At 48.3% G+C, this 25,666-nt stretch overlaps 3 protein-coding genes and 1 long non-coding RNA gene across 8 annotated transcripts in view; 1 reads left to right on the top strand and 3 right to left on the bottom strand.

Moving 5' to 3' along the window:
- Positions 1-300: 300 nt before the first annotated feature.
- Positions 301-1,412, bottom strand: sft2d3 (SFT2 domain containing 3). Its single transcript, XM_026313797.1, has one exon. It carries the CDS (start codon positions 1,379-1,381, stop codon positions 704-706), a length of 678 nt encoding a protein of 225 aa, XP_026169582.1. The 5' UTR covers positions 1,382-1,412; the 3' UTR covers positions 301-703.
- pex5lb (peroxisomal biogenesis factor 5-like b) lies at positions 1,334-20,248 on the top strand. 5 transcript variants are annotated; one of them, XM_033325653.1, is made up of 14 exons: positions 1,334-1,452; positions 1,561-1,851; positions 9,683-9,797; positions 11,306-11,521; positions 12,067-12,187; positions 12,316-12,400; positions 12,689-12,787; positions 15,343-15,462; positions 15,878-16,021; positions 16,431-16,501; positions 16,677-16,889; positions 17,262-17,427; positions 17,713-17,870; positions 18,043-20,248. In XM_033325653.1, exons 2-14 carry the CDS (start codon positions 1,786-1,788, stop codon positions 18,239-18,241), a joined length of 1,773 nt encoding a protein of 590 aa, XP_033181544.1. In that variant the 5' UTR covers positions 1,334-1,452; positions 1,561-1,785; the 3' UTR covers positions 18,242-20,248. The 5 variants fall into 5 exon arrangements, 2 of the variants coding, with proteins under 2 accessions (XP_033181544.1, XP_026169510.1); XR_003296063.2 differs by lacking the exon at positions 1,334-1,452 and having other exon boundaries at positions 1,620-1,851; positions 18,043-19,720; positions 19,840-20,248; XR_003296062.2 differs by lacking the exon at positions 1,334-1,452 and having other exon boundaries at positions 1,620-1,851; positions 18,043-19,720; positions 19,801-20,248.
- On the bottom strand, positions 19,088-21,302 carry LOC117152745 (uncharacterized). Its single transcript, XR_004463279.1, has 3 exons — positions 21,183-21,302; positions 19,821-19,885; positions 19,088-19,221 (listed from the first exon to the last, which is right to left on the bottom strand). It is a non-coding gene; the product is annotated as an uncharacterized LOC117152745 (long non-coding RNA).
- Positions 21,303-21,423: 121 nt separating this feature from the next.
- The window catches only part of LOC113134364 (mitofusin-1), a 9,107-nt gene continuing 4,864 nt past the window's right edge, over positions 21,424-25,666 (bottom strand). The window contains 10 exon segments of the mRNA XM_074933697.1: positions 21,424-22,314; positions 22,875-23,009; positions 23,084-23,280; positions 23,644-23,761; positions 23,763-24,039; positions 24,126-24,228; positions 24,558-24,662; positions 24,902-25,028; positions 25,101-25,222; positions 25,339-25,406. Of these exon segments, the coding sequence (XP_074789798.1) occupies positions 22,248-22,314; positions 22,875-23,009; positions 23,084-23,280; positions 23,644-23,761; positions 23,763-24,039; positions 24,126-24,228; positions 24,558-24,662; positions 24,902-25,028; positions 25,101-25,222; positions 25,339-25,406 (1,319 nt within the window). The 3' untranslated portion in view covers positions 21,424-22,247.

Genomic DNA, 25,666 nt, shown 5'->3' with positions numbered 1-25,666 from the left:
GGTATGAGGTTTCAGATCTTACCTGTAAATAAAATCCAGTATTTTATAGTTGGATCAACTTCAGTTATGCACAATTCAGTCATTTAGTCTAAACCAGGATCAATAACCCAGAATAGTTTGTGTCAGAGTGAAGCTGATCAGAAACAGGTTAGTACTCTCAGTAAATAAATCTAACCCACTGCTTCTAAACTTAGTCTTTTCTGTCTGGTCAGTGGGTCGTTTCCCACCAGAACACAAACATGTTTCAGGATGTGGACCCCAGCAGCTCAGGAACCAGTTCAGAGAAAACACATCAAACCAAACTGTTTACTTTTTTATTTGCTGTATCAAGCATAGATCCTGTTCACGCCCACACGTGGAGCAGCCTGTCGCCCTGTCAGGGGACCATGTGGTGGTAAAGACTCGTGTCCATCTCAGGAAGTGGACTCTGTGCCTGTTTGGTCCCGGGGAACAGCGGCAGCAGGTGTGTCCTGCAGCTCACACTTTAGTTGTAGCTCTGTCCAGAATAATGTCAGATTGATCTGCCCACAGCCAATAATCAATAATCAGTCACTTCATTGTCTGGTTCATCTCTGCCTGCAGGGGAACAGTCAGTTGGTCCTTTCTGATTTGGGGCCCCTGGGGGCCTCTGACCCTGTCGTGTTCATCAGCGCTTTAGGTCTGACGGGGTCTGTGAGCTTTGCCCGGGCGCCTCGCTCCCGGGTCAGATGGGCATGGTCTTCCCGGTGACGGTCCTTTTGATGGCAGAGGCCGCCATGCCCCCCATGAAGCGGATCCCGGCGCTGCCCCCGGGCAGCAGCGACACCACGTATCCGACGATGACGGCGACCTGCAGGGCCGCTCCCAACGCAGTCAGCACGGTGCTGTGGAGGCTCAGCGCCGCGTACAAAGTCCCTCCGAGGGCGCACAGGTACACGGCGGCCCCGGGGGAGGTGGGCAGGCTGGCGGCCAGTCTGCTGGGGCCGCGCAGAACCGCCGCGGCCGCGATCGCGAACAGGGATCCGAGCGACCAGAGCAGCGCGAACTTGCGGGCGTAGAGCAGCAGCAGCGGCGCGTACAGCGCCGACAGCCCGAAGCACAGCGCCGAGAACGACACGCACACGCCGAAGGCCACCAGCCGCTGCCGCCGGCTCATGCCCGGCAGGCACGGGTCCGGTTCGGCCGACCACGGCCAGGAGAAGCCGCTAGAACTCTGGGCGGACGGACTGCCACCGCGGCTTCCGGACCACGGGCTGGACCACCGCCCGAACCAGCTTCCATGTACGGGCTCGGGGTCGCCCAGGTCCACTGTGGTGCTGGAGCTGGACTGGGAGATGGTCTTGGCGCCGCCGCCTTTGGACTGGGCCAAATACTCTTGAAGCTGCCGGTTCAGTTCCGCCATGACGGATCAAGCTAACTGCTAACTGTTAGCAGGACTTCTTCTTCGTTGATTCCTTTCCTGTTGTATTTCCGGTCGCTTTTCTTCGTTAATATATGAAAACAGCACGTGACAGAAATAAGACGAGATTTAATTGTTTAGTTGTTTGTGTCGCTTTAATTCAAACTCACAACATGTTACAGGAACCAGCACAGGACCAGATTAAAAGTAGCGGAACCGGCAGAGGTGGCCCAGGTGTGACTGCAGGTACCGTTTCTGACGGTGTTCTACGTTCTGACCCGGCTTTTGGTCTTCTGGGTTTCTTGGCTTATTTTTGGCGAGGGTCACGTGACTGCAGGATGGGCTTCCAGCTGTCGGACTAAATTTAACCCTTGCGGCGATTGGCTGGTTGGCCGACCCTCAGAGCCATGTACGGCCCCATCAGGGTTTCACTGACAGCAGAGTCCAGAGGAACGAACCGAGCCGGGAAGCAGGTAACACACACACACACACACACACACACCTGAGCAAAGATATTTTCCGTGATGCTCATTAATGATATTGATCCGGTCTGTGGTCGTGACACGTGACACTGGAAGGAAAATACAATTTGTTGTTTTCAGTTCAGCTACTATGTAAAATAATCCGCTGCAAGTTCTGCCTGTCAAGTACCGCCAGGAAAGGTTCTGCTTCCCTGCCTGCTGGAACTGGTTTCAAGTTTTTCAGTTTGTTTAGCCCCATGGTTTCCAACCTGTGGGTCGCGTCCCTGCACAGGGTCGCCAGGTAACTCTGAGCGGTCGTCACGTGATTCTTGGAGTGGACAGAAAAAAAACAGCTCAGATTCAATCGTGTCTTTTCAGTTTTTGGACTTGTCTCTTATTTTTGATTCGTCTTTGTGATGGACTGGGGACCTGTCCAGGGTGGACCCCTGCCTTTCACCCAAAGAGAGCTGGGATAGATCCCTGTGACCCTGGTTAGGAATAAGGGGGTATAGATGATGGATGGTCTTTGTGCTGCACATTGATCACTTTGGGGCCTCAATGGTTAATCAATTAGTTGATCGACAGTAAATTAATCTGCGGCTGTTGTGACAATACTTTTATTCATTTTCTCTGCAGAACGTGACACTAGCTTTGTGTTAACTATCGCCGCGTGTCTCCTGACAGGTCGGTCATGTCGGTCTCTCAGATCACCCCTACCCTGTTCCTCAGCGGGGCTGACGGCGCCCTCAATGCGGCGCTGGTGTCGCAGAAAGGCATCACCTTAATCATCAACGCTACGCTTAGCCATGCCTTCCCCGCCTACCCAGGTGTGGAGTGTCTTCGGGTTCCCGTCTCCGACCTGCCGTGCTCCCCCCTCGGGGATCACTTTGAGAGGGTGGCCGAACGTATCCATGGCAACCGAGCAGGCGGCACACTGGTGCACTGCGCCGCGGGGATGAGCCGCTCTCCGGCGCTGGTGATGGCGTACCTGATGCGCTACAGAGGAGTGACGCTGTGCCAGGCGCACCGCTGGGTGCAGGAGAGCCGGCCCTCCATCAGGCTGAACGCCGGTTTCTGGGACCAGCTGCTGCAGTACGAGAGGAGGCTGTATGGAAAAAACACCGTCAGAGTGGCGGCAGCTAAGGAGACGCCACCTCCACCGCCACCGAGGACACACAGGCCGCTGAGGTCAGTGCCACAACAGCAGATGAAGTATTCAACATTGGTAACTAGATCCCCTCTGATGGCACGATCCCCTCTGATGGCACGATCCCCTCTGATGGCACAATCCCCTCTGATGGCACGAAGAGGGACCAAATCCAGCAGCATCAAACTCTGAGCGACCATGGCTGCGAAGGATCTGCGACTAGCAGCGCACTGATGAAAACACTGTAGTAACGTTGAGAATTAGTTCTTAAGTGTTGGAGCCTCAGGACACTGAGCTGCTCAGGGCCAGCAGCGTTTGGCTCAGATCAGTTTCATAGTTTAACAGGCTTAATCCGGGCAGCTCAGCCGAGTCCTACAGGGTCCGGTTGTTGACATGTTTCTGGGTATTTTTCTGCTGATCAGGGAGGCACCAGCCACCCAGATAAAACCAACTTTTCACAAATGCAGACTGTTTCTGGCACTGGTGCGCTTCGTGTTCGCTGCAGGACAGTGGCACCAGACAGACCTTAGGGTGTAGCACTAACACACCAGGTACAGTCCAGCACCAGTTTCTTATTCCAACGCCTGTTTTGTCACAGAGACATGTGATGTTGGAAAAGCTGGGAGGCCAGATACAGGGGTGCACTTTGACCACACACACCTCAACTACCTGACTTTCCCTTTGAGGATGAATCAAGTTTATCTCGTCTTGTCGTCACTGGTGCAGACCTTAGACACAGCACCAGAACTCAATTCACAGGCTCTTTGACTTTTACTGCAGTAACATTTGGAATGCAGAACTTTTACTTTTATGCGGAGTATTACTATTCTGTGGTACTTCTACTGTTACTGCAGTAGCCACTGGTAATACTGCTGTGGAGAAATAATCTGGGTAATCAAAACTATCAGCATTAAAATACACTTAAAGTATTAAAGGTAAAGTAATTATTGACTCTGTTCATACAACATTAAAAGTTTCTTTGGTTAATTTTGTTGTTGTTTTGATTTAAAGACTGAAACAGCCAATCAGGATCCAGGACTCCAACCAGCACGAGCCTCACGCCTGTTGACCTGTCACCTTTGTAGCTTGTAAGACTCTTTAGTGAAGAGTTTGTAGTTCACAGGTTTATTACCTGTTGTCCTGTTCCTGGTGGCGTCAGACCAGAAAACATGGACCAGTGATGAACTTATTGTTAAATGTTGTACAGGATTTGACAGCAGAGGGTCCAGATGTCGTTTGTCCACTGAGTGAACCTGTTCTGGAAACTTTTATGTTTGTTTTTGTCACGTTTAGACTGAATTCAGATGCGTTAGCGTAGCTTTGACTTTGGTGCAGTAGAGTCAGGATCCACATCAAAACCTAATTATCTGTTTCTTCCCATTTGAAACTGAATTGGCACAGTAGTTTTTTGGACAGCCTGCAGAACCACCCCCATGTGGCTGTGATCATCGCAGAAAACACTGGTCACAGACCCTCCACAGTACAGCTGGAGCGGGGGATGGATGCTGGATGTTTTTAAAAGATGTTTGCAGAGGTCGGTGCATTTAGAAAATCTTTACAACTGATCCCAAACCTGAGTCTCGTAACCCTGGACTTGGATCACGCTGCCACAGCAGGATTACCACACATTAGGGAGGATTGTGGCTTAAACCAGATGTTTGATTCAGTAATCTCATATGTCTGACACCGGAATAAGAACCTGCTGAACTAAAGTGACCGACGTCACTTACTGCAGGAAATTAATCCCCAGGTTGGTAGAAACAAAGGAAAGGGGGCCTTTACATACAGGGTCTGTGTGTCGACGCAGAAAACAGTGGAATTTGATTGAGTTGTCTGATGTTATTTATTCAGAGTGTTAGTGTTTCTACATTTTCATGGACATTAATTAAACAAATATCTCACCTGCACCTTCCACTCACCCCTCAGCTGTTTCTCATGGGTACGGTTTGTAGTCTTACAGTGCCCTTTCAAAATAAAACTATATTTAAAAACATTTTAAATGGCCATATTGTGTAGTGGTGTAAAAGTACTGGAACTAAGTATAATCTCAAAATGTAAAAGTTGCTCTTTTGATAAAACACATCTCTTTAAACAGATCAATCTACACGAAAGCGAACATTTTACGGGAAAATATAAAACTGATCTTTATTTTGTAGTGGAGTCCAGTTAACGCCGCAGGCATTTTTAATTGATTTTGAAATGTCAAATAAAGTGATTCTCTACAGTAAAATCTAAATAGATAATCGTTGTCTGTGGTTTAATGAATATGTATTCAGACGTTTCAACGAGGCGTTTCCAGAAAATTACAATAGTAATTTTATTCTGAAAACCGTAACAGGAAGTCACCGTGTTGAGCCCGGAAGCTTGAACTCGGCTCTGCTCGGCTCTGCTCGGCTCGTTTCCCCGCCCTCCTCCGCAGCGGAGCGACATGAAAACCAGATCCCGCGTTTGGGTTTTTCGGCGTCGGACGGACTGGACAGAGGGGAACGGGGACCACAGCGGACCGGACCACAGACCGCGAGCGGACCGGAAAACGAGCATTGCTTGGCAGAAGTTTCAGAGCTGAGGCTCCGGAGAGGCACCGAGCGGTTCGCGGCAGCTGAGCCGGGTTGGGGTGGACTCTTGGCAGCTGCAGCTCCACCTGCGTCCCGCTGAACGGCGGATGCGGTGAATCATGTACCAGGTCCAGGTGAGTGTTTACCTGCGCTTCACGTCATCAAACACAAACCACACAACTTTGTGTAACGGAAGGAAACTGAGACGCAGTTTGGTGTTTTTGGTTTAATGTGCGACCAGAACCGGAAACAGGAGACAAGTTTAAATTTTAAACTTGAGAAATAAAATGATCAAATAATTTAATTCACTGACGTCATAAACACATTTGGCACAAATCTCTGTAAGATTTGTTTTGACACTTAGATCTCAAGGAGCAGTTTGGACCGTCAGGATGTTTTTGGTGCTGCAGCCACAGATTTGGGACAGTTTGTATAAAATGACTGTGAACTCAGTGATTCTTGTTTAGCTGCTAAAAGTTGTCGGATGATGAAAAGTGGCTGTAAAATGAGTCTGCGCCTGTTGATGGGAGGCAACAATCAAACTTCATGTTTCCTCTGCCGGAACCTCAGACAGAATCGGTCCAGAAACTCTAGCCGGGCCGTGAGAGGTGTAGAAATAAGTCCACTGGTCCAGTGGAGCCAGCAGTGAAACAAACAAAACAGTTTTCTGTGGAAACCAAAGCTCCCAGTCCGAACAGGCCACTGGTCAAACAGCCGCTGAAAATCAAAACACACAGGGAACAGATGGATGTTCAGGTAACCAGGAAGTCTGACCTTCTCCCTGTTTCACTCTTTTCTTCTCATGTGGACACAAAATGTTTGTTCTGAGGTCTGGGACATATTTTCTTAACAAAGCGTCTGGTTCAGTCCAGCAGCAGAACAAGCTGACACGAGCTCAGTTCTACTCTGGTCCTCTTCACTGAAGCCTGTTGTGTCCTGAGGTGTGAGACAGGCAGAGCTAATGGTTCATGTCTCTGCTGTCAGAGGCCTGAAAAGGTTCATGATGCTTCATTCACAGAACCGGCTGTTCAGAGCAGAGCTCGGTCCGTGTTCTCATTATTTTGTCCACAGGCAGTAAAGTGGGTCTGAAGGGACCAAATAAGAGAAACAAAGAAACTTGGGCCGGTTCTTCACAGTTACGAGCTGCATGTCAAAGACCCAGCAGTGTGGAAATGGTTATTATTGATTCATTAATCAATTAATCAATTAATGGATCAATAATACAGCAGAGGCAGCACTTTTGAAATCTGACACATTCCTTAAAGTGGGTGTTTTCTGCAGACTAAAACCTGAGCAGCACCGATCTGAAGCTCCAACTGTTTGCTGGTTCCACACTCCAGCCACACGACCGGTTCCCTGCAGACCGACTGAGCTTTGAATGAGAATCTGAGCAGAGGTGCGTTCTGGGCCCTGTTAACGGACATCAGGCCTGTCTGATCCACGTCAGTGAACCTGTCCTCTCCACACACACCGAACAGTTTCACACTCAACACCGTGAGTTTAAATGTGGAGAGCTTAACATTTTCAGAGGGTTTCTGAGGAGCACCGTGCTCTGGGGGAAAGGATGTGTCCGACTTTAGCGACAGTACGAATGTGAGGGGTGAAGGCGTCGGCCAGCTGTTCTCAACGCAGCTCCACGATCCCTGTGGTCTGACAGCAGCCATGGCGGTGCGGCTGACACCACCTACAGACACTAACGTGGTCCCACGGGTGGGGGGACCTGAGTTGTGCTGGCCTGGGTGCAGACCAGACGTGCTGCACCATTTTGAGTTCCTCCCAGCGACCTGGGAAAAGCACATCCAGGGCTTGTCATGCTGCTGTCATGTCTGTGTTTTTAGGATTTTCCTTTCACCTGAAGCTGCACCGTTAGTTAATCATCTCCGGGTGACGGCAGCTCTGACCTGTAGTTACCTCTGACAGCAGCTCTGGTTGTTGCGGCTCCACAGCAGCAGGCTCGATGCTCTGTTACATAATAAGGCAGTTAAAGTTTGATGAAGGGTTCAGGCCTGCAGCAAAAAGCCCTTTTTGGCTCAGAGTCGGTGCTGCAGTGTAGAGACACAGCCCAAAGGCACAGTTCCAGTGTCTAACATGACAAACATAACCAGTTCTGCTCTGGTGCTTAAGTAACAGCTGTAGTTTGGTTCCTTTGGTCTGAGTCACGGACATTAGTTCTGGTCCATAATCCTTGTTAGTTTTGCTCACTCCAGTACAGCCCAGAGCAGCCTCCTGTGGGACTCTGTGGTTTCTGCTCCATTAAGTTGTTGTGGCAGGAGATGAGGCAGGTTTCACCATCACAAGGTCACGTCTCATGTTTTCATAAACCCACTGAAATGACTTCACCAGATCAGAACATCAGTACACCAGAAACCGGATCAGAACATCAGTTCTCCAGAAACCAGATCATAGCTGCTATTCTCTAAGAACCGTGTCACAAACAAGCTGTGAGGTTAGAATCGGGTCAAGTGCCAGTCCTCAGTTTGTATCGATTTCTGATTGATTACCAGACCCAGACAGACCCGGCACTCATCCCTGCACAGCACAAGCCCTAAAACTCATTTCTGAGTTTTATTTTAGTGGGTACACCTGGAGTCAGAAGAGTACTCGCAGTAGTAGCAGTAACAGTCCAGGCAGGTGCTGACTGTGGATCTGCTGCTGCTGCACTGAGCTCAGCTCTGCTGGGACTCTGGGCCGATGGAGGAATGTTTGCTCAGCACAACAGCAGGTTATTTTTAGTCTGACGCCACCAACAACACACACACACACACACACACACACACACAAACGCGGCAGGAAGAACAGAAACGCGGCAGGAAGAATAGAAACACAGTAGAAACACGGTGCTGGTGGTAGAAACCCAGTGACGTATGATGATGTCACTGGTGCCGTCCAATCAGGGAGTTTCCTGTCAGCCACGTCTCGTGTGTGTTCGCGATAAGGAAAGGAAGCGTCTCAGTGACCTGAGGAACATTTCAGAGGTCCATATTCATTCTGGATTCTGTTCTGGATTCATGTCGTTTGTCTTGTCACTGTTATTGTGTCGTTTGTGTTGCACCGTTTCGTTTCCTCGGTTCATGTTGGAACTTTAAGAATCAGCTCAGGTCTTCTGATGTGGTTGCTTTGTTTCTGGACGCGCTGTGCTCTGTCACAGGATTACAGACGGGCAGATTCCCCCCGACATGTGGCCGAACACGGCGCTCTGGATTAGGATTAGTATAAAACACACACGCAGATGTGTGATCAGGCTGAACGAGGGCTAACACCAATCTAAAAATTCTTTGTCCTACGTTTCCCAGGATGCTTCTCTGCAGGAGAGCTGGAGGCAGAAATAAATTCATTCAATCACAGCATCCTGCAGGCTCGGCCTCTGGCTGCTCCAGACTTCCCTCCTGGTCTGAAAGTTAAAAAAAAGAAAGACACACAACAAAACAACAGACAGTGGAAATGTGAGGGGAGAAGATCCTGTTGTACATGTCAAGTGAAGGTGGATTCTGGTGGTCCAGTGTCTGCAGCCTGGACAGCGATCTGGGTTCAGCTTGGAGTGTAGTTTGGAAAGAGCCCAGTGGCTCGACTGTTTACTGGAGTTGTGATGGTTCTGATGGTTTTGGGTGGATGATCTTCAACCTGCACATGAATCCAGTCCAGTAGCAGCAGAGGAGATGTTGAGTCTGACACGTTGCTCAAAACCTGGAACCCCTTTCACACGTGTTTCCTCGAATGGATGAACAGTGTGTGACGTGGGTGTAGCAGAATTCACCTTCTGGTGACAGAACGTTATTGAGAATCCTGCGTTTTTTTGGTTCTGCTCAGTATCACAGTGATCCAGTGACAGGTGTCGGTGGATCCATGGTTCACTGCAAACAGCAGCTGATCACTGTGAAATCTGCTGCTGATTCCATCACTGATTAATCTGCCTGTTGATTAATGGATGGGTCCTACAGAGAAAACATCCACCTGACTCTGTCTGGACCAAAGTCCAAACCTAGATGCAGGTTGCAATGAGCTGTGACCAAGAAAACAACAAATCCTCTTGTATCTCAGACTTTAAAAAAGACTAAAGTCTTCACTAAATGTCAAGTTGCAGATTGTTTGACTGATCAGTTAATTGACGGTTTATTGTCGTCCTCTTTTTTTCTGTCTGCAGCTGGTCGGGGAGCAGCAGGAGAGTCGCCCCCTGCTCAGTCCCTCCATCGATGACTTCCTGTCGGAGAGCCGGAGCGAGGCCCCCTCCACCCGGCCGCTCACCTCCAACACAGCAGGTAGACTCCCGCTCAGGACGCCCTTTGTGCCCCCCGTCCTGTCAGGTCCTGTCGGTAACGACAGATCCTCCCTCTCTCGCTGACAGGATGGAGAGCTTACACGCTGAGACGTTCAGTCATGAATCTGTCGGGGGGGTGGTTGGTTGTTTAGCTGCGTTAGCGCCGCAGCTCTCTGAACGCTGGTGTGTGGATTCAGCTCAGACTGGGTCCAGGCCTTCACGAATCCTGCTGAGCTGCCACGGACGTGAGGTGGTCGATCGCTGCCTCTACTCACTTTTACTGGGACGTCCCCCAGCTCAGTCTCACCTTCGAAAATACTGAGTTTATTGTGTCTCTCAAAAAGAAGCTGATCCAGCTGAGGCCTGTGCTGCACTACGTTTCCCATCTGCCTCTGCTGCTGAGTTAAAGGACAAATGTCCCACTGACTTAAAGTAACAGGGTTAAATTGAAAGTTGGGTTGACACAGCCTCGAACTTTTTAACTTTTCTCCCAAAGCTGTGCTGAACTCTCTGTCCTTGGCTGTCCTCCCTCCTCCTCTGCACCATCTGTCAGCTCCGACTCAGCAGGTACACCAGCCATTAATTAACACCTCTGACCTGCCCCGTCCTCCTGTCTGCTCCGTCCCCGTCCTCACATTCATGAGCAGCCGCAAACACCAGCAGCGTGTCAGAAACACAAACTGAGAGGAGGCGGCGCAGCTGAAACTTCATCAGCTCACAGTCCAGTTCTCGCTGTTTCATAGAGCCCACACTCCCCAGTGTCGGTTTATTAGGAACCCCTGTGTCGGACCCAGTCGGTTTATTAGGAACCCCTGTGTCGGACCCAGTCGGTTTATTAGGAACCACAGTGTGGGAACCAGTCGGTTTATTAGGAACTCCTTTGTCGGACCCAGTCGGTTTATTAGGAATCACAGTGTGGGAACCAGCCGGTTTATTAGGAACTCCTGTGTCGGACCCAGTCGGTTTATTAGGAACCACAGTGTGGGAACCAGTCGGTTTATTAGGAACTCCTGTGTCGGACCCAGTCGGTTTATTAGGAACCACAGTGTGGGAACCAGTCGGTTTATTAGGAACTCCTTTGTCGGACCCAGTCGGTTTATTAGGAACCACAGTGTGGGAACCAGTCGGTTTATTAGGAACTCCTTTGTCGGACCCATTCGGTTTATTAGGAACCACAGTGTGGGAACCAGTCGGTTTATTAGGAACTCCTGTGTCGGACCCAGTCGGTTTATTAGGAACCCCTGTGTCGGAACTAGTCGGTTTATTAGGAACCCCTGTGTCGGACCCAGTCGGTTTATTAGGAACCCCTGTCCAGTCTAATCCAACAGTCCTGCAGTGAATCCTCCTTCCTGTAGGTGATAATATTCAGTTTGTGCTTCACAGCTGTTCATTTACTTGGAGGCTGCAGTTTGAACTGGACTGTGTTATAGTGTTTCTGGTCTTGTGTCCACCCATTTTTATCAGTCAGTTGTTGTTAGATGCTAACCATCCGTTGTTGTCATCCTGCAGTTCTGTCCACAACTCTAGACCTGGTGGACCTCAGCGAGCCAGGTGAGGGCAGGGGGGGCAGTAACAAGGACCGGAGGAGGAGCCCTCTGAGGAGGAAGGGCAGCTCGAAGGGTCCTCGACGCTGGGTGAGACCTGAGGAGACCGAGCTCATCCCGGTGGAGGTGGAACACCTGCCTGCCAGTCCCAGAACACCTGAGAGGATCTCGCTGGACTCAAGTAACAGAGACAAAACACACACCAGAACCATGGCAACAGATCAGCTCTGATCATTGCAAACATGACCAGGATATAAATGTGTTATTTGCTTACAGAACATCACAGAACCCAGGCACTGACTCCAGAACAGCTGTTTTTTTTTTTTCAGTCTCTGCTTCTGTTCGTGTTGTTGCTCATTTTGTTAAAAGCCTTGAACTCAGTCAGGTGTGAGTTAAAAGCAGCACTTTAATCTCAGCTTTTACTGTGATGAGAATTTCACTTCCTGTCTCTGCTCGGTGTCCAGCACCGATTAGGGCGAAAACAGGCCATGTTTTTAGTTTTAGTCTTTATTGAAGCTTTAATAATCATAACTTTCTGACTGAACAGTGGGATGGTTCAGGTCTGAGGGTGGTACCTTTGTCCACCATTGGTTTCAGCAATAAAGTGATTTACAGGTTGTAAACAAGGAGCTAAGTTATTTTGACTAATCACAAAGTAATCTGGGGGTTTCCATGTGTCTGTCATCAGACCTGAAACATCATGTTGGTGCCATGTTATGTTCACAGCGAGTCTGTCGTCTCCTCTGGACAAATGGGACGAGGTGAACCTGGAGGTGGAGGGCGGAGGACGCAGGAGGAGGTACGAGAAGAGGTGCACGTCCCACCACTCTTCCAGTGAGCTGCTCTGGTAAATATTCATTTATTCATATAAACAGAATCACAGGTTCTTATCGTGGGTTTCAAACGCAGAACGGAGGAGTCTTTGGACTGCTGCTTGTGGACACTAACGGGGGTCTTTGTGTTGTGCTCTGTCAGGTCTGCAGACTTTAAAACTGATCCACTAACAAAGAACTCCAACATCCACAGCTTCGATGACCTCGACTTCATATCCTCAGCCCAGGTACAGTCCTACCACCTGAACCCACACTGTACAACTGATGCCCGCTGTACTTTGAAGTTTCGTCTGTTGCCATGGTAATAGGCAGTGTCGGTACAAACAGTAAAACCTAAACCCAGCGCAGAGTGAGTGGTGTCTAGTTCAGGGAGCCTGGGATAACAGAAACTCAGCTGGTGCTTTAAATGCAGCTCTGTCTTAGTCACATTAAAGTGCAGTGAGTTTTTCTGCGTCTGTTGGTTTGTGTTCGTGTGACGGTGACGACTGCTGGCCGACTTTTCTGTGTGTCTGTAGGACTGTGGGCCGTCCAGACAGCGCAGACGGACTCGGTCCCTGTTGGCCAGAAACGAGTCTCTGGAGGACGAGTTTGTCAGAGCGAAGGCTGCTGTCGAGGTGCACACACAAAGTGACGCACACACAAAGTGACGCACACACAAAGTGACGCACACACAAAGTGACGCACACACTGACAATCTGCCCCCATTATACAAACTGTCCTCGCTTTGTGAAAAAAGGCCTTGTATTTCCAAACATCTCATCTTTCCTCTGGTTTTCATGTAAATTGATGATGATGACGAGAAAATGTCTCTTGGTGCTTGTCCTTTAAAACTGCAGCTGTTGAGTGTCAGATATCAGCTGATCGACAGAAACCGAAACCGTCAGCGAGTTGCTGATCCGATTTCTGCAGCAGAAGCCCTGACCGTACTTCCTGTCATCGTGTGTCAGATCAATGAGGCTGCAGCCTGAAGCAGTAAACAGGATGGTGCCGCCCGGCTGTGCCCTTAGTTTGACTTTTTTTGTTCATGGGCCGATCCACATAAAATGTGTTTGCACCAAATGTTTCCAAACTGTAGAGAACCAATGGATCTCAAACAGAACATTTGATTTTAACAGAAACAGGAACCGCAGTAAATTATTCCTGTAGTGGTCCAAAGATTCTGGTTCTGTATATTTAGGATGTTTCAGTGTGGTCCAGGTTGGTAAAGTAGATGATGGGTCAGGTTTGGTGCAGTGGGATTAAAGTGCCGATTTTCGATTTGAGACTCATCGTGCTGTTCCCTTCAATCCTTTCAGCTCGGCCCGTTGAACCTGTAGCACCATCTCCACTGATTAAAACCTCTTCCTCATCAGCGCTGACCCGTTCTGATTTCAGCTGCAGGTGTTTTAATCCCCGGAGACTGACACACAGGACGTTCAGGGTCATTTACCACAGTACAGCTGGTTGGTTTTTACTTGTATTTAATCTCTTGTTTGGATAAAACCAGACATTAACAAAGACTCTCATGTTGATCAGTTTAATGCAACAATTAATGGAGAAGAAACTGGTACAGTGTTAACTAGAATATTATTAAAATGAACATGTAGTCACAGCTCTGGGGTCATTTTCATTAGTTAAATCTACTGATGTAGTTTTTGTTGCTGTAGTTTTCCATATGTTGATGTATATTAATAGTTGGACTGTCTCTGTCTGCTGCAGTTTTTGAGTCCTGGTCCAACATTAAACAGCTGCAGGAGATTCAATTCAATTCAATTCAATTTTATTTGTATAACACCAAATCACAACACAATCATCTCAAGGCACTTTACAAAAACTAAAAACTAAAAACCCATCAATTCCCTTATGAGCAGCACTTGGTGAGAGTGGAGAGGAAAAACTCCCTTTAACGGAAGAAAAAACCTCCAGCAGAACCGGGCTCAGTTTGGGCTGTTACAGTCAAACACAGAGTTCTGATATGAGACGTGTTTTGTTACAGTTGGACACGGGTTCTGATATGAGACGTGTTTTGTTACAGTTGGACACGGGTTCTGATATGAGACGTGTTTTGTTACAGTCGGACACAGGTTCTGATATGAGACGTGTTGTTTTGTTACAGTCGGACACGGGTTCTGATATGAGACGTGTTGTTTTGTTACAGTCGGACACGGGTTCTGATATGAGACGTGTTGTTTTGTTACAGTCGGACACGGGTTCTGATATGAGACGTGTTGTTTTGTTACAGTTGGACACGGGTTCTGATATGAGACGTGTTTTGTTACAGTCGGACACAGGTTCTGATATGAGACGTGTTGTTTTGTTACAGTCGGACACGGGTTCTGATATGAGACGTGTTTTGTTACAGTCGGACACGGGTTCTGATATGAGACGTGTTGTTTTGTTACAGTCGGACACGGGTTCTGATATGAGACGTGTTTTGTTACAGTCGGACACGGGTTCTGATATGAGACGTGTTTTGTTACAGTCGGACACGGGTTCTGATATGAGACGTGTTGTTTTGTTACAGTCGGACACGGGTTCTGATATGAGACGTGTTGTTTTGTTACAGTCGGACACGGGTTCTGATATGAGACGTGTTGTTTTGTTACAGTCGGACACGGGTACTGATATGAGACGTGTTGTTTTGTTACAGTCGGACACGGGTTCTGATATGAGACGTGTTGTTTTGTTACAGTCGGACACGGGTTCTGATATGAGACGTGTTGTTTTGTTACAGTCGGACACGGGTTCTGATATGAGACGTGTTGTTTTGTTACAGTCGGACACGGGTTCTGATATGAGACGTGTTGTTTTGTTACAGTCGGACACGGGTTCTGATATGAGACGTGTTTTGTTACAGTCGGACACGGGTTCTGATATGAGACGTGTTGTTTTGTTACAGTCGGACACGGGTTCTGATATGAGACGTGTTGTTTTGTTACAGTCGGACACGGGTTCTGATATGAGACGTGTTGCTTTGTTACAGTCGGACACGGGTTCTGATATGAGACGTGTTGTTTTGTTACAGTCGGACACGGGTTCTGATATGAGACGTGTTGTTTTGTTACAGTCGGACACGGGTTCTGATATGAGACGTGTTGTTTTGTTACAGTCGGACACGGGTTCTGATATGAGACGTGTTTTGTTACAGTCGGACACGGGTTCTGATATGAGACGTGTTGTTGTGTTACAGTCGGACACTGAGTTCTGGGACAAGATGCAGGCAGAGTGGGAGGAACTGGCACGAAGGAACTGGCTGGAGGACTCTGAGGCTCAGCAGCCGGTCCTGCCCTGCGTCTCACCTGTGGAGAAGGTGAGTGTGTGTTTAACTTTTCTCAGGACATTGTCTCCGGCAGCTTTCCCCCGACTGGAGGCAAATATTAATCCTGACAGATTTTTCCTCAGATGGACCTTTGTCAACATTAATCTGTAGATTTAATCCTGAGATCAGCTCCGCCCTGTACACAGACCATCAGTAATCCTGCATTAATCCCTCCACGCTCAGGTGTTACATCACCGTGGTGACGGAGGTGAAGCTGCTCCGATGTCGACGTGTTATCAAACATCTGTTCACACATGTTGAAAAAATCCCAGATCAGTACACATGCTCGGTCTGTCGTGTTTTTAGGTTTTGGTCCTTCATGAACGTTTTATTGGTCTGTTTGGTCTTTATTGTCTTTGTGGTAACGATGGGCCTCACACAGCTAATGGAGGTGTGTGTCCTGCAGGGCTACTGCTTCAGCACCAATAACCCGTACAGAGACTGGCCGAACGCCTTCGCTGAGGGTCAGGAGAAAGCTCGAGAAGGAGACCTGAACACTGCCGTGCTGCTGCTGGAGGCCGCCATTGTACAGGACCCTCAGGACTCAGAGGCGAGTAACACAGAGATGAAACAGTGTTGTCACAATTTGCTCCCATGGTTCTGCTAGGGCTTCGTGGATCAGCTAACAGTTAGAGACAGGAATGGGAACTCGAAGCCTGAGTGTGTGTGAGCTGCTGACTCTTGTCTGAGATTTTTAGAAGCGTCCGGTCTCCATTTGCTGGTTTCCCACCTGAGGAGATGGGACTAAGACTGGTTATATGGTCACTTTTGTTTTCCTGATCCAGCTTCTGTGTTGGCACCGGGTTGCTCTTATTCCTCACCCAAGTCATTGTTGGACATGGCTGGCTGTTAGTATGGTGCCGTTTTAAAGAGGCACTAGAAAGTGGACTAAGACAGCAGATGTGTGTTTGAAACCAGGATCATGAGCTTGACCAACTGTTCTTCTTCATGTGTTTCAGGCCTGGCAGGTTCTGGGGATGACACAGGCTGAAAATGAGAATGAACAGGCCGCTATCGTGTCTTTGCAGAGGTCAGACTGCTGCTCCGTCAATATTACAGTGTTTATGTTTGTTAGCTAGAACCATGAAGGGAAGCTTCAGTCTGGGTCTTTAGCTGTTCCACACACATTTCATTACGCTGCGTTGCTGACTTTGGAATGAGACCGTAGATGTGTGTGAAACTATTTCCTGTCTCACCTGCTGCAGGTGTCTGGAGCTCCACCCCAACAACCTGCTGGCTCTGATGGCGCTCGCAGTCAGCTTCACCAACAGCGGCATGCAGCGGGAGGCGTGCGATGCCCTGCGCCGCTGGCTCGGCCACAACCCACGATATCAGCACCTGGTCCTGGACCGCAGGAGCCCAGTACAGGGCTCCCCAGCCACACCACGCAGGGGCCCCCATACTTACACACCAGCCAGGTATGAACATGTGATGGATCATGTTAGTCTATATACTACAGTACCCATGAGCCTTAGCTGCTGTTACCATGGAGATGACTCCATTCTGAATCAGGTACAATCCATAAATTTAAGTTTTTCAAATTTGTATTTATTCACTTACACAATAAAAACATGGACAGTATTGTTAAAAAAAAAAACAGGGTTGATCGTAGCCTCTCACCAAAGATGAGCTTTGATTGGATGATACTTAAAGCATGGCTTTCTGGGACATGTAGTTCTCTGCTGAAGCTGAGTTTGTTTTCCTTGTTTGATCAATGAAAAAGCGAGTTCAACAGATTCTGACAGATGAAAACTTTATTAAGACACAATCAAACACTTGGTGTGTTACAGGTCTGAGCTGCAGGAAGTCCTCTTCCTCTTCCAGCAGGCGGCCCTGCTCAATCTGGACTGTGTGGATCCAGACCTGCAGACGGGACTAGGGGTCCTCTTCAATCTAAGCTCCGACTTCAACAAAGCTGTGGAAGCTTTTACTGCAGCCCTCTCCGTCAGACCACAGGTAACGCCGCACAGGTAGAGGGCTAGAAAGAGACAAGGGTGAATGTTACTACAGAGTCAGTCAGAGATGGTGAGTTTGAGAGGTTAAGAGAGGCTTACAGGTTAGTCAGTGAGAAACAGAACCAGACAGTCGGAGAAAGAGTCAGAGGAAGAGGTTACGAGTGAAAGAGTCTAAGTATGAGAGGTTGAAAATTAGTAACGGGTTGAGATGCACTTACCTGGCTACAGGTGGATCATGTCCTGACAGTGAATCCAGCACTGCCCCCACTCCCCCACCTGTGTTCAGGACTACCTGCTGTGGAACCGTCTGGGAGCCACGTTGGCCAATGGAAACCGCAGCGAGGAGGCAGTGGAAGCCTACACTAGAGCTCTGGAGCTGCAACCTGGATTCATCCGGTCCAGATACAACTTGGGCATCAGCTGCATCAACCTGGGAGCTCACAGGTAACGCAATGACCCATCTCACCTGTGGCCAACACAAACATAGAACACCTGAACACTCAGCTGTTGCCTGGGAAACTTGTCTGAAATAAACTCTGATTTACCAGTTTTATTTCACATCAGTGCTGCAGCAGCTCTCTTGTGTTCATGGTCTAACCTGGTCCTGGTCCTGCAGGGAGGCGGTCAGTAACTTCCTGACAGCTCTGAACCAGCAGAGGCGGAGCCAGCGCTGCAGCCACCAGCAGATGTCAGCCAACATCTGGACCGCCCTGCGCATCGCCATCTCCATGATGGACCAGCCTGAGCTGTTCCAGGCCGCCAACATCGGGGACCTAGACCTGCTGATGCAGGCCTTTGACGTGGGTGACGTCTAAGGGGTTTCCTCATCTACTTGAAAGCCATCTGGCTGTGGAGGTGGACAGTTTGGTTTGAAACCAAAGAGACGACGGCGGCTGCAGGTCGCAGTGTAGCAGCTCAACCCTTTATCCTCCTGTTGGTCCAGGGCGTCAGCAAAACCTGCTGAAACACATGAAATCAGGCCCCGCCCAACAGTGATGTCACAGTGTACTGACACACCTGGAGTACACTGTGACATCACTGCAGGTGTGTTAAGTTCCTCCTTGAACACTGTAAATTCTAGATGAAGCAGGCTGAGCTTTTTCTTTTCCAGTCAAAGTACAACTTCCTGTGGAGGCTTTTAATGTGAAACATAGGCAGGAAGTGTAGAGTTCCATACAAACAGTGAGTGTCAATGTTAATAATAAACTAAACAAACATCCCACTGAATTAACTGTGTGATGCTCATACAGGTGACAGCACGTCCCCAGCCTGGGCCAACCTGCTCATTAATAACAGAACAGAAACATCGTCACTACGGAACAATAATCTGTTTTATACTCATTTAAAAATCATCTCTAACAGAATTCTAAGTTTCGGATCAAATCCCCGCTGCACCTAACGGTTAATTTCATGATCAGTTTTCAGCTGATTATTAGTCTGCTGCGTCTTTATCATCTCAGAAACCAAACTGAGTGTTTTCATATTTATATTTAAACAACTTTGATGATTATTATCAAATCATTGCTGATATTTCTGTTTACTAATCATTGAACTAAGATCAATCAGCAGACAACAGACCTTTGGGTATTTGGTCTCAGTTTGAAATTGACATCTGACCTTCAAAGCTGCTACTGGTCTGACCCCTGAGACTTTGCTGCTCTGTTCCCTTTAAACCTTTAAAGCCACAAAACATCCTGACACATGAACGTCCAGCTCACCTGGTCAACAGGCTGCTGCAGTCAGGAACTGTACTTCCTCCAGCAGGGGGAGCTGTTCCCACCATTGACGTCGCCTCCTGTAGGTAAAGAAACAGCAGCAGGTTCAATTAATGTCACCATGACGTCGCACAGGACAAACCAAAGGATTATAACTGAACCTTCTATCTGTACGTATTTATTCTAACCTAATAGTCTTTTTCCAGGTGGAAGAACAAGATGAACCAAGAGAACAGCTCAAATAGTCTCGAACAATCTGTGCTCCACATTAAAACAAACACAGCTGATTAAGGAGATGAGCTGCTGTCGCCCCTGCAGGAAACCACAGGAAGTGCAGCAGCAGGAAACAGAGCTATCGTTTGTTTACGTCTGAAGCGTAAATCCAGCTGCAGGTCACAGTGTAGCGACTGCAGTAAAAACATCGAACATTTTGTAAAACAAACAGCTGCACTATCAACCCTCATCTGCTGCTGTTCCTGTTTCTACCTGTAGGGGGTGCAGCTCACACTGAACCTACAGTTGTGACCCGCAGGAGCTGCTGCTCTGTGATTGGTTCATCGTGGTTGTACCTGCTCTCAGGTGATCACTGTCTTTCTCGAACTGACTCTACCTTAAAGCCGTTGTGTCGAATTTGTTCATGTTTGTGTTTTATTCTGAAGGTCGTGTCGAGTTTTCTCACCTGTTTCCTGTTGCTGCAGCTGCTCAGGTGAATCTTCAGGTTCCAGTCCGATCCAGTTTCTGCTTCTGAAAAAAGAATATTATATTCTATTCCACCTGTAAATCCACACATATAAGCTGCTCAGTGAAAACTCAGTCAGGACATGTCACAGTTACAGCTTCAGCCAAACGTCACTGAGAAAATTCCAGTTACAGGATTTTTAACACTTTCAGCGCTGTGAGAGCACGAGGTGGAGAAAACGATCAAGACTCATCCCAGAAACTGCCCTGATCCAGCAGAGTGGTCAGCCATTCAAATCTGATACTGTACATTCTACTGTAGGTATATGGACAAAGCACAGGTTTAGTTTGAGCAGCAGACAAATCTGTTCCTTACAGGCAACCACCACATGTAAACTAATATTTTAAAAATAAAATGCTGATCCACAACCTGCACAACTCTGATTCTTTTGGTCTGAAATATCAGTTGATGTGTAAGTCCGGAACTTTTTTTTTGTGAAACTAAGTCAAATGTGCTGCCTGGTCAGTCTGTTTTCTGAGAAACACTTTTCAGGCACTGGGGGGCGATGTAGGCCCTGAAGACTGATCACATGTCTGCAGCAGGTTTTATTTAAAGTCCAGATCAGGGTTCAGATTAGGCACAGGTCTTGGGCCACTCTGATGGCTGGGATTCCTCTGTGGGGGCTGATTCTTTTTCATTTGTTTCCTCAAGGCTAGATTACTGTAACTCATTACTATCTGGATGTCCTAATATCTTAAAAAAAGCCTCCAATTAATCCAGAATGCCGCAGCCAGAGTCCTGACAGGAACTAGCAAGAGAGATCATATTTCTCCCATATTGGCTTCTCTTCATTGGCTCCCTGTAAAATATAGAATAGAATTTAAAATCCTTCTACTCAGGACTCAAATCCCTTCATAATCAAGCTCCTTCATACCTTAAAGACCTCATAGTACCATATTATCCCAATAGACCACTTCGCTCTCAGAGTGCAGGTCTACTTGTGGTTCCCAGAGTTCTCAAAAGCAGAATGGGAGGCAGAGCCTTTAGCTATCAAGCTCCTCTCCTGTGGAACCAGCTCTCAGCCTGGGTTCAGGAGGCAGACACTCTCTGTACTTTTAAGGCTAGACTTAAAACCTTCCTCTTTGACAAAGCATATAGTTAGGGCTGGCTTCAGGCAACCCTGAACCATCCCTTAGTTAGTTATGCTGCTATAGGCCTAGACTGCCCGAGGACCATCGGTGCACTGAGCTGGGTTTTTAGTTTTAGTTTTTGTAAAGTGCCTTGAGATGATTTGTATTGTGATTTGGCACTATACAAATAAAATTGAATTGAATTGAATTGAATTCTGCAAGTGTGACTCACCTGAACCCACCTCAGCCGATCTCTGGTCTCAGACGAGTCCAGTACAGCAGACTCCGACCCTACAGAGAGAGAAGACTCAGTGTCTGGACCACAATGAACTCAGATAGGTCACCCTTCCACCTTTGTACCTGAATACGCACCTGTCAGCTCAGAAGACAGCAGTGACCTCTGGTGGCAGCAGCAGCTAATTAACCAGAGCACCTCAGTGCAACAGAAAAGGATTTTCATACAAAGAATTCAGTCCTCTTCAGTCGGTTTATTCCTCTAACAGACAACACATCGACCTGCCTACTGCCACTTTGCAGGTGTGACCACACCCACAGTGATGTCACACCTGAGTACACCTGCCCATCACTGCAGCGAGCTCAGCGGATTAAAAAAAAAACCACATGAAGAACCATTAAAGTGGCATTTAAACATGAACAGCTACAGACTGAGTAGGATTCCTGCACAGCCTCGTTTCAGTGAAGCGACTGATGGTCACAGGATCCAACAAACCACAAAAAACATGCTACAGACGGTGATCGGACAGAAAACTGCAGCTGCTGGATTTGGATCAATAGTCTTAAGCATAGACAATAAAAACACAAAGTACTGAACGTTCAAATAGTTAAAAGTCTTTGGAGCCTGGAGATGAAACGCTGGAATCAGCTGCTTCTTCTGAAAGCTCCAGAAAAGTTAGTTGATCTTAACACAACCAGGTTTCATTCAGACCTTTGCCAGAAATGACAGGAATAAGAATTTAAACATTCACATTTAAATACTGAAACAAGTTCCTGCATCTACTGATCCGAGTACAGACTCACATTAACACACGAAATACAGTCAACAACAGCAGCTGCATCGTCCAACTGATCAGCACGTCAGTTCGTCAGTAATTCAAATTTTCTTGTTGATCTTTTGCATCAGGAGCATTTTATCAGTGTTTGATGCTGGTACTTCAGTACTTTCACTGGAGTCGCTCACTGAGACCTAAGCCAAACACCGACATGAGATCCAACAGGGAGGGACTTATCAGTTATTGGGACCAGGTGAGAGATGAAATGCTTGTGTCCTTCTTCTTCTTCAGTTTCCCTGCAGGTAGTGGACAGAAAAGGCCTCCAGCTGCGTCTCCAGCTCGGTGGCTCTGTTCCTGCAAGACATTCAGACCACCTGGACTCAGAGACGTGGTTTAAACCTCCTGCAGCTGTACATTTCTCTGCTTGTTGTTTTGGACATCAGGTACAAAAGACTCTAATCAGCAAATAACCTTTTTACATCCCATCATTCGACCTCTCCCTGTTTCAGCAGCGCTGCAAAATAAAGTCACTCAAATACTGCACTTCAACACACCCCTGGAGTATTTTCATTTCATGATACTTTATACTTTTACTACATCTCAGCAGAAAATACTACATTCCCCTGATGCTGCAGTTACAGTTTGTAGCCAAGAAAAACTCCTCCCTGGGATTTATCAGGATTAACAAACCGAACAGCTGCTCTCAGATCAGCTGCTTAATATTCAGAATTATCGAATTAAAGCCCAGTGCTTGGACTCACATTTTGCTGAGAATACCACCCTTAAGTCCTGCTTTACCTTAAAAGCAGGACTTCTTTTAATGTAAACTGGAAATGTTTTCTTTTTCCACTATGTCGTCTTATCTCATCACCCACTTCGTCTCTAATCTGTTGTGTGTGAGCGTGACCTCTGACCTGAAGGCTTTGGACCTCCTCTGGATGTTCTCCAGTCTCTGGATCCTGAGGCTCAGCTGTCGGACGTTTCCCTCCAGCTCCGCCTCACTCAGGTCCACCCTCTGCGTCAGTCGGATGAACGTGGACATCAGCTCCCTCCAACACAAACACAGGGATTAAACAGCTGCTCAGACGTCACCATGTGTTCATGGTGGCTGGGGGGGCCTCACTTGTGCACCTGCTGGCTGCAGGCGGAGCTGGTGACGGGGACGACGGCCCTCAGGCGTTGGGCGGCGTGCTCCACAAACTGTTGCTTCAGAGCGCGCTCTCTGTTGGCGTTGGTCCAGGTGAGTTTCTCGTACAGGTAGAGGAGACCGTACAGGGACAGGGACAGAGCGATGAGCCGCCAGCCCACCGAACGCCACACCTGAGGGAGGAGAAGACCGCTGTTATACTGGGCTCAACCAGCCAGAAACTAAAACCGTAAACAGTGACAGCCATTCTCAGGTTCTGGAGCTGGTTTTTGGAAACAGACGGGCCTCCCATTGTTGGTGAGGAAGAACCATGTGAGCCAGGTCAGCGGTGTGGCTCCCTGCTTAATAGGTTTTGGACAACAATGGAGGTCTACCCATAAGCTGAACTAGGTTCTGGATTCACACACATTCATTGGTGCTGTCAGTCCCTGGATGGGGTTTGTGTGTAGACAAATCCCACAGGGAGTGAAATCCATCAGAACAAACCAACAATCAACACAAATCAGTGACAGGAATGTGGGCCCTGCAGGACTTACCACTCCACCAACTACCAGAACCGTCATGGATGCTCGGGAGGTGACGGAGACCAGACCTGTTGCTATGGAAACCACCATCTCATCCTTAATGCTGGAGCTTTCCTGCAGAGACAGAGACCATGATGACACCGGGCTTTGAAAGTCTCGTCATGATTGAGAAGTGCGATGTGAACACCTGCAGTCTGGGGTCGGACCCGCTCAGCGCTCGTTTGGCGTTGGTGGCTCCGATGAAGCGAGTGACGAGAGCGGTCCAGCCCAGAGAAAACTGGAACTCGATGTTCTCCTGGAAATCTGCACAGAGGGCAGCGAGGCCGAGGTCATAGGTCAAGTCGAATGACGTGGAGGGAGCGAAGAGCTGCTCCTGGACGGTCTGAGACAGCAGAGGACGGACGCCGTCTGTGGATGGAGCAACAACCAGGTGTTCAACCTGCTGCTGCTTTTTAGAAAACAAAACAAAACGTGTTCGCAGACTGTTTCGTTACCGATCATGTGTCTCTGGGCGTCTCTTATGTCTCGGAGGATGCTGGTGGAGCAGCGATGAGCCAAACAGCCGACCAGCCGCTCCTCCACGTGTTGCTGCAGCTTCTGCAGATGGGATGGAAAACACAGAGGTCAGAGGTCATTCTTTAATAATATTTGTGGATCAGACAATCTAGCACTGAAACCAGAGAAAAGCTTTTCTGGGAGATCCACATCTGGATTCTTGCTTTACTATGCTGAGTCGTCAGCTGGACTGAAAGACCAAGCTGTAGTTTAGTCCCAGAGAAGAAAAACCTGAACTGTGTGAGGGACCAGGACATCGAACCCAGTGTGTGTGTGTGTGTGTGTGTGTGTGTTCAGGTGTAGTGAGGTCACACAGGTCAAAGCTACAGCCCAACATTGAGAGAACAGTCCAACATTGAACACAAGCTCACAGTTTTGTAGAGCAGCAGAGTTTCTGGTGTCGGGCTGAAGTCGGCTCTGAACTCCTCCACCAGGACAGGAAGAGACCGGATCTGATCTGCCAGAGCTGAGGCCACCTGACAACAAGAACTGCAGAGGTTAGAGGCCACAGTACAGGCTCAGGTCACGTTAGTTCATGCGGTTATAAACTGTACAGCTGCTTTAAGTCTAAGCCGACTGCCTAAGCATCTGCTTTAAAAATCACAGGATCAGGACTCAAATGTTGACATGTGAACCAGGTGAGTCCTTCACCTGAGCTACCTGCATCTTCCTGCACCCTGACTGCATCTGTCCGCTCTGGGCAGCATTTCTTCACCTTGGCAGTGACATCATCAGTCAGAGCCTTGATCCTCTCTCTGATGCTGTCGGTCAGTCGGTTAATCTGCCCTCGAACAAAGTCCAGCCGGTCCCTCTGTTCCTCCCGTTCCTCCAGGCAGCAGATCCTGCCCAAGGTCAAAGGTCAGACAGGCACAGACACACAGATCATCTTAAAGCAAAGGGGTTTGTTTTCTCACTTCCTGTCAGCAGAGGTGATGTTGATGGCGTCCATCACACCCCTGATGGCCTCAGTGATCTGCCACGCTCTCACCGTGTGCTGCTCAAACTTCGTCTTCACTGCAGACTGAGAGATGAACTCCTGCGGGGTCAGAGGTCATTCAGAGCCACGCCTCGACTGGTCTGCAGGTCTACAGGCCAGTTCCAGCCACTTCTGATCACAACATAAAGACCATAAAACAAAACTTCTTCTCGTACCTCAAATGTCCTCTCAAACCTCTGGAACTCCCTCAGTCTGTCTTGGAAACCTTCAGCCAGGGCACCACCTGCAGGGGGGTGCATGATATTCAGTTTCAAGACAGGCAGGACAGAGAGCCACAGGTCTGGAGTCCACTGTCAGGTCTACAGGCAACTGAACCACAGTGAACCTCCAGTGATTCATCTCACTGTGATAAGTCTGGATCATCAGACTTCTGATGTAGACCTGACAAGCTGCCATTTGGATTTGTCTGAAATCTATAAGGAGCAGGTCTACGAGGAGCAGATGTATGAGGGAGCCCGTCTACGAGGAGCAGATGTATGAGGA

This window comes from Mastacembelus armatus, chromosome 17 (genome assembly GCF_900324485.2).
Source record: "Mastacembelus armatus chromosome 17, fMasArm1.2, whole genome shotgun sequence".
Taxonomy (NCBI): domain Eukaryota; kingdom Metazoa; phylum Chordata; class Actinopteri; order Synbranchiformes; family Mastacembelidae; genus Mastacembelus; species Mastacembelus armatus.
Note: the sequence above shows the minus strand (reverse complement) of the source record. Positions and strands in the feature narration are given on the sequence as shown.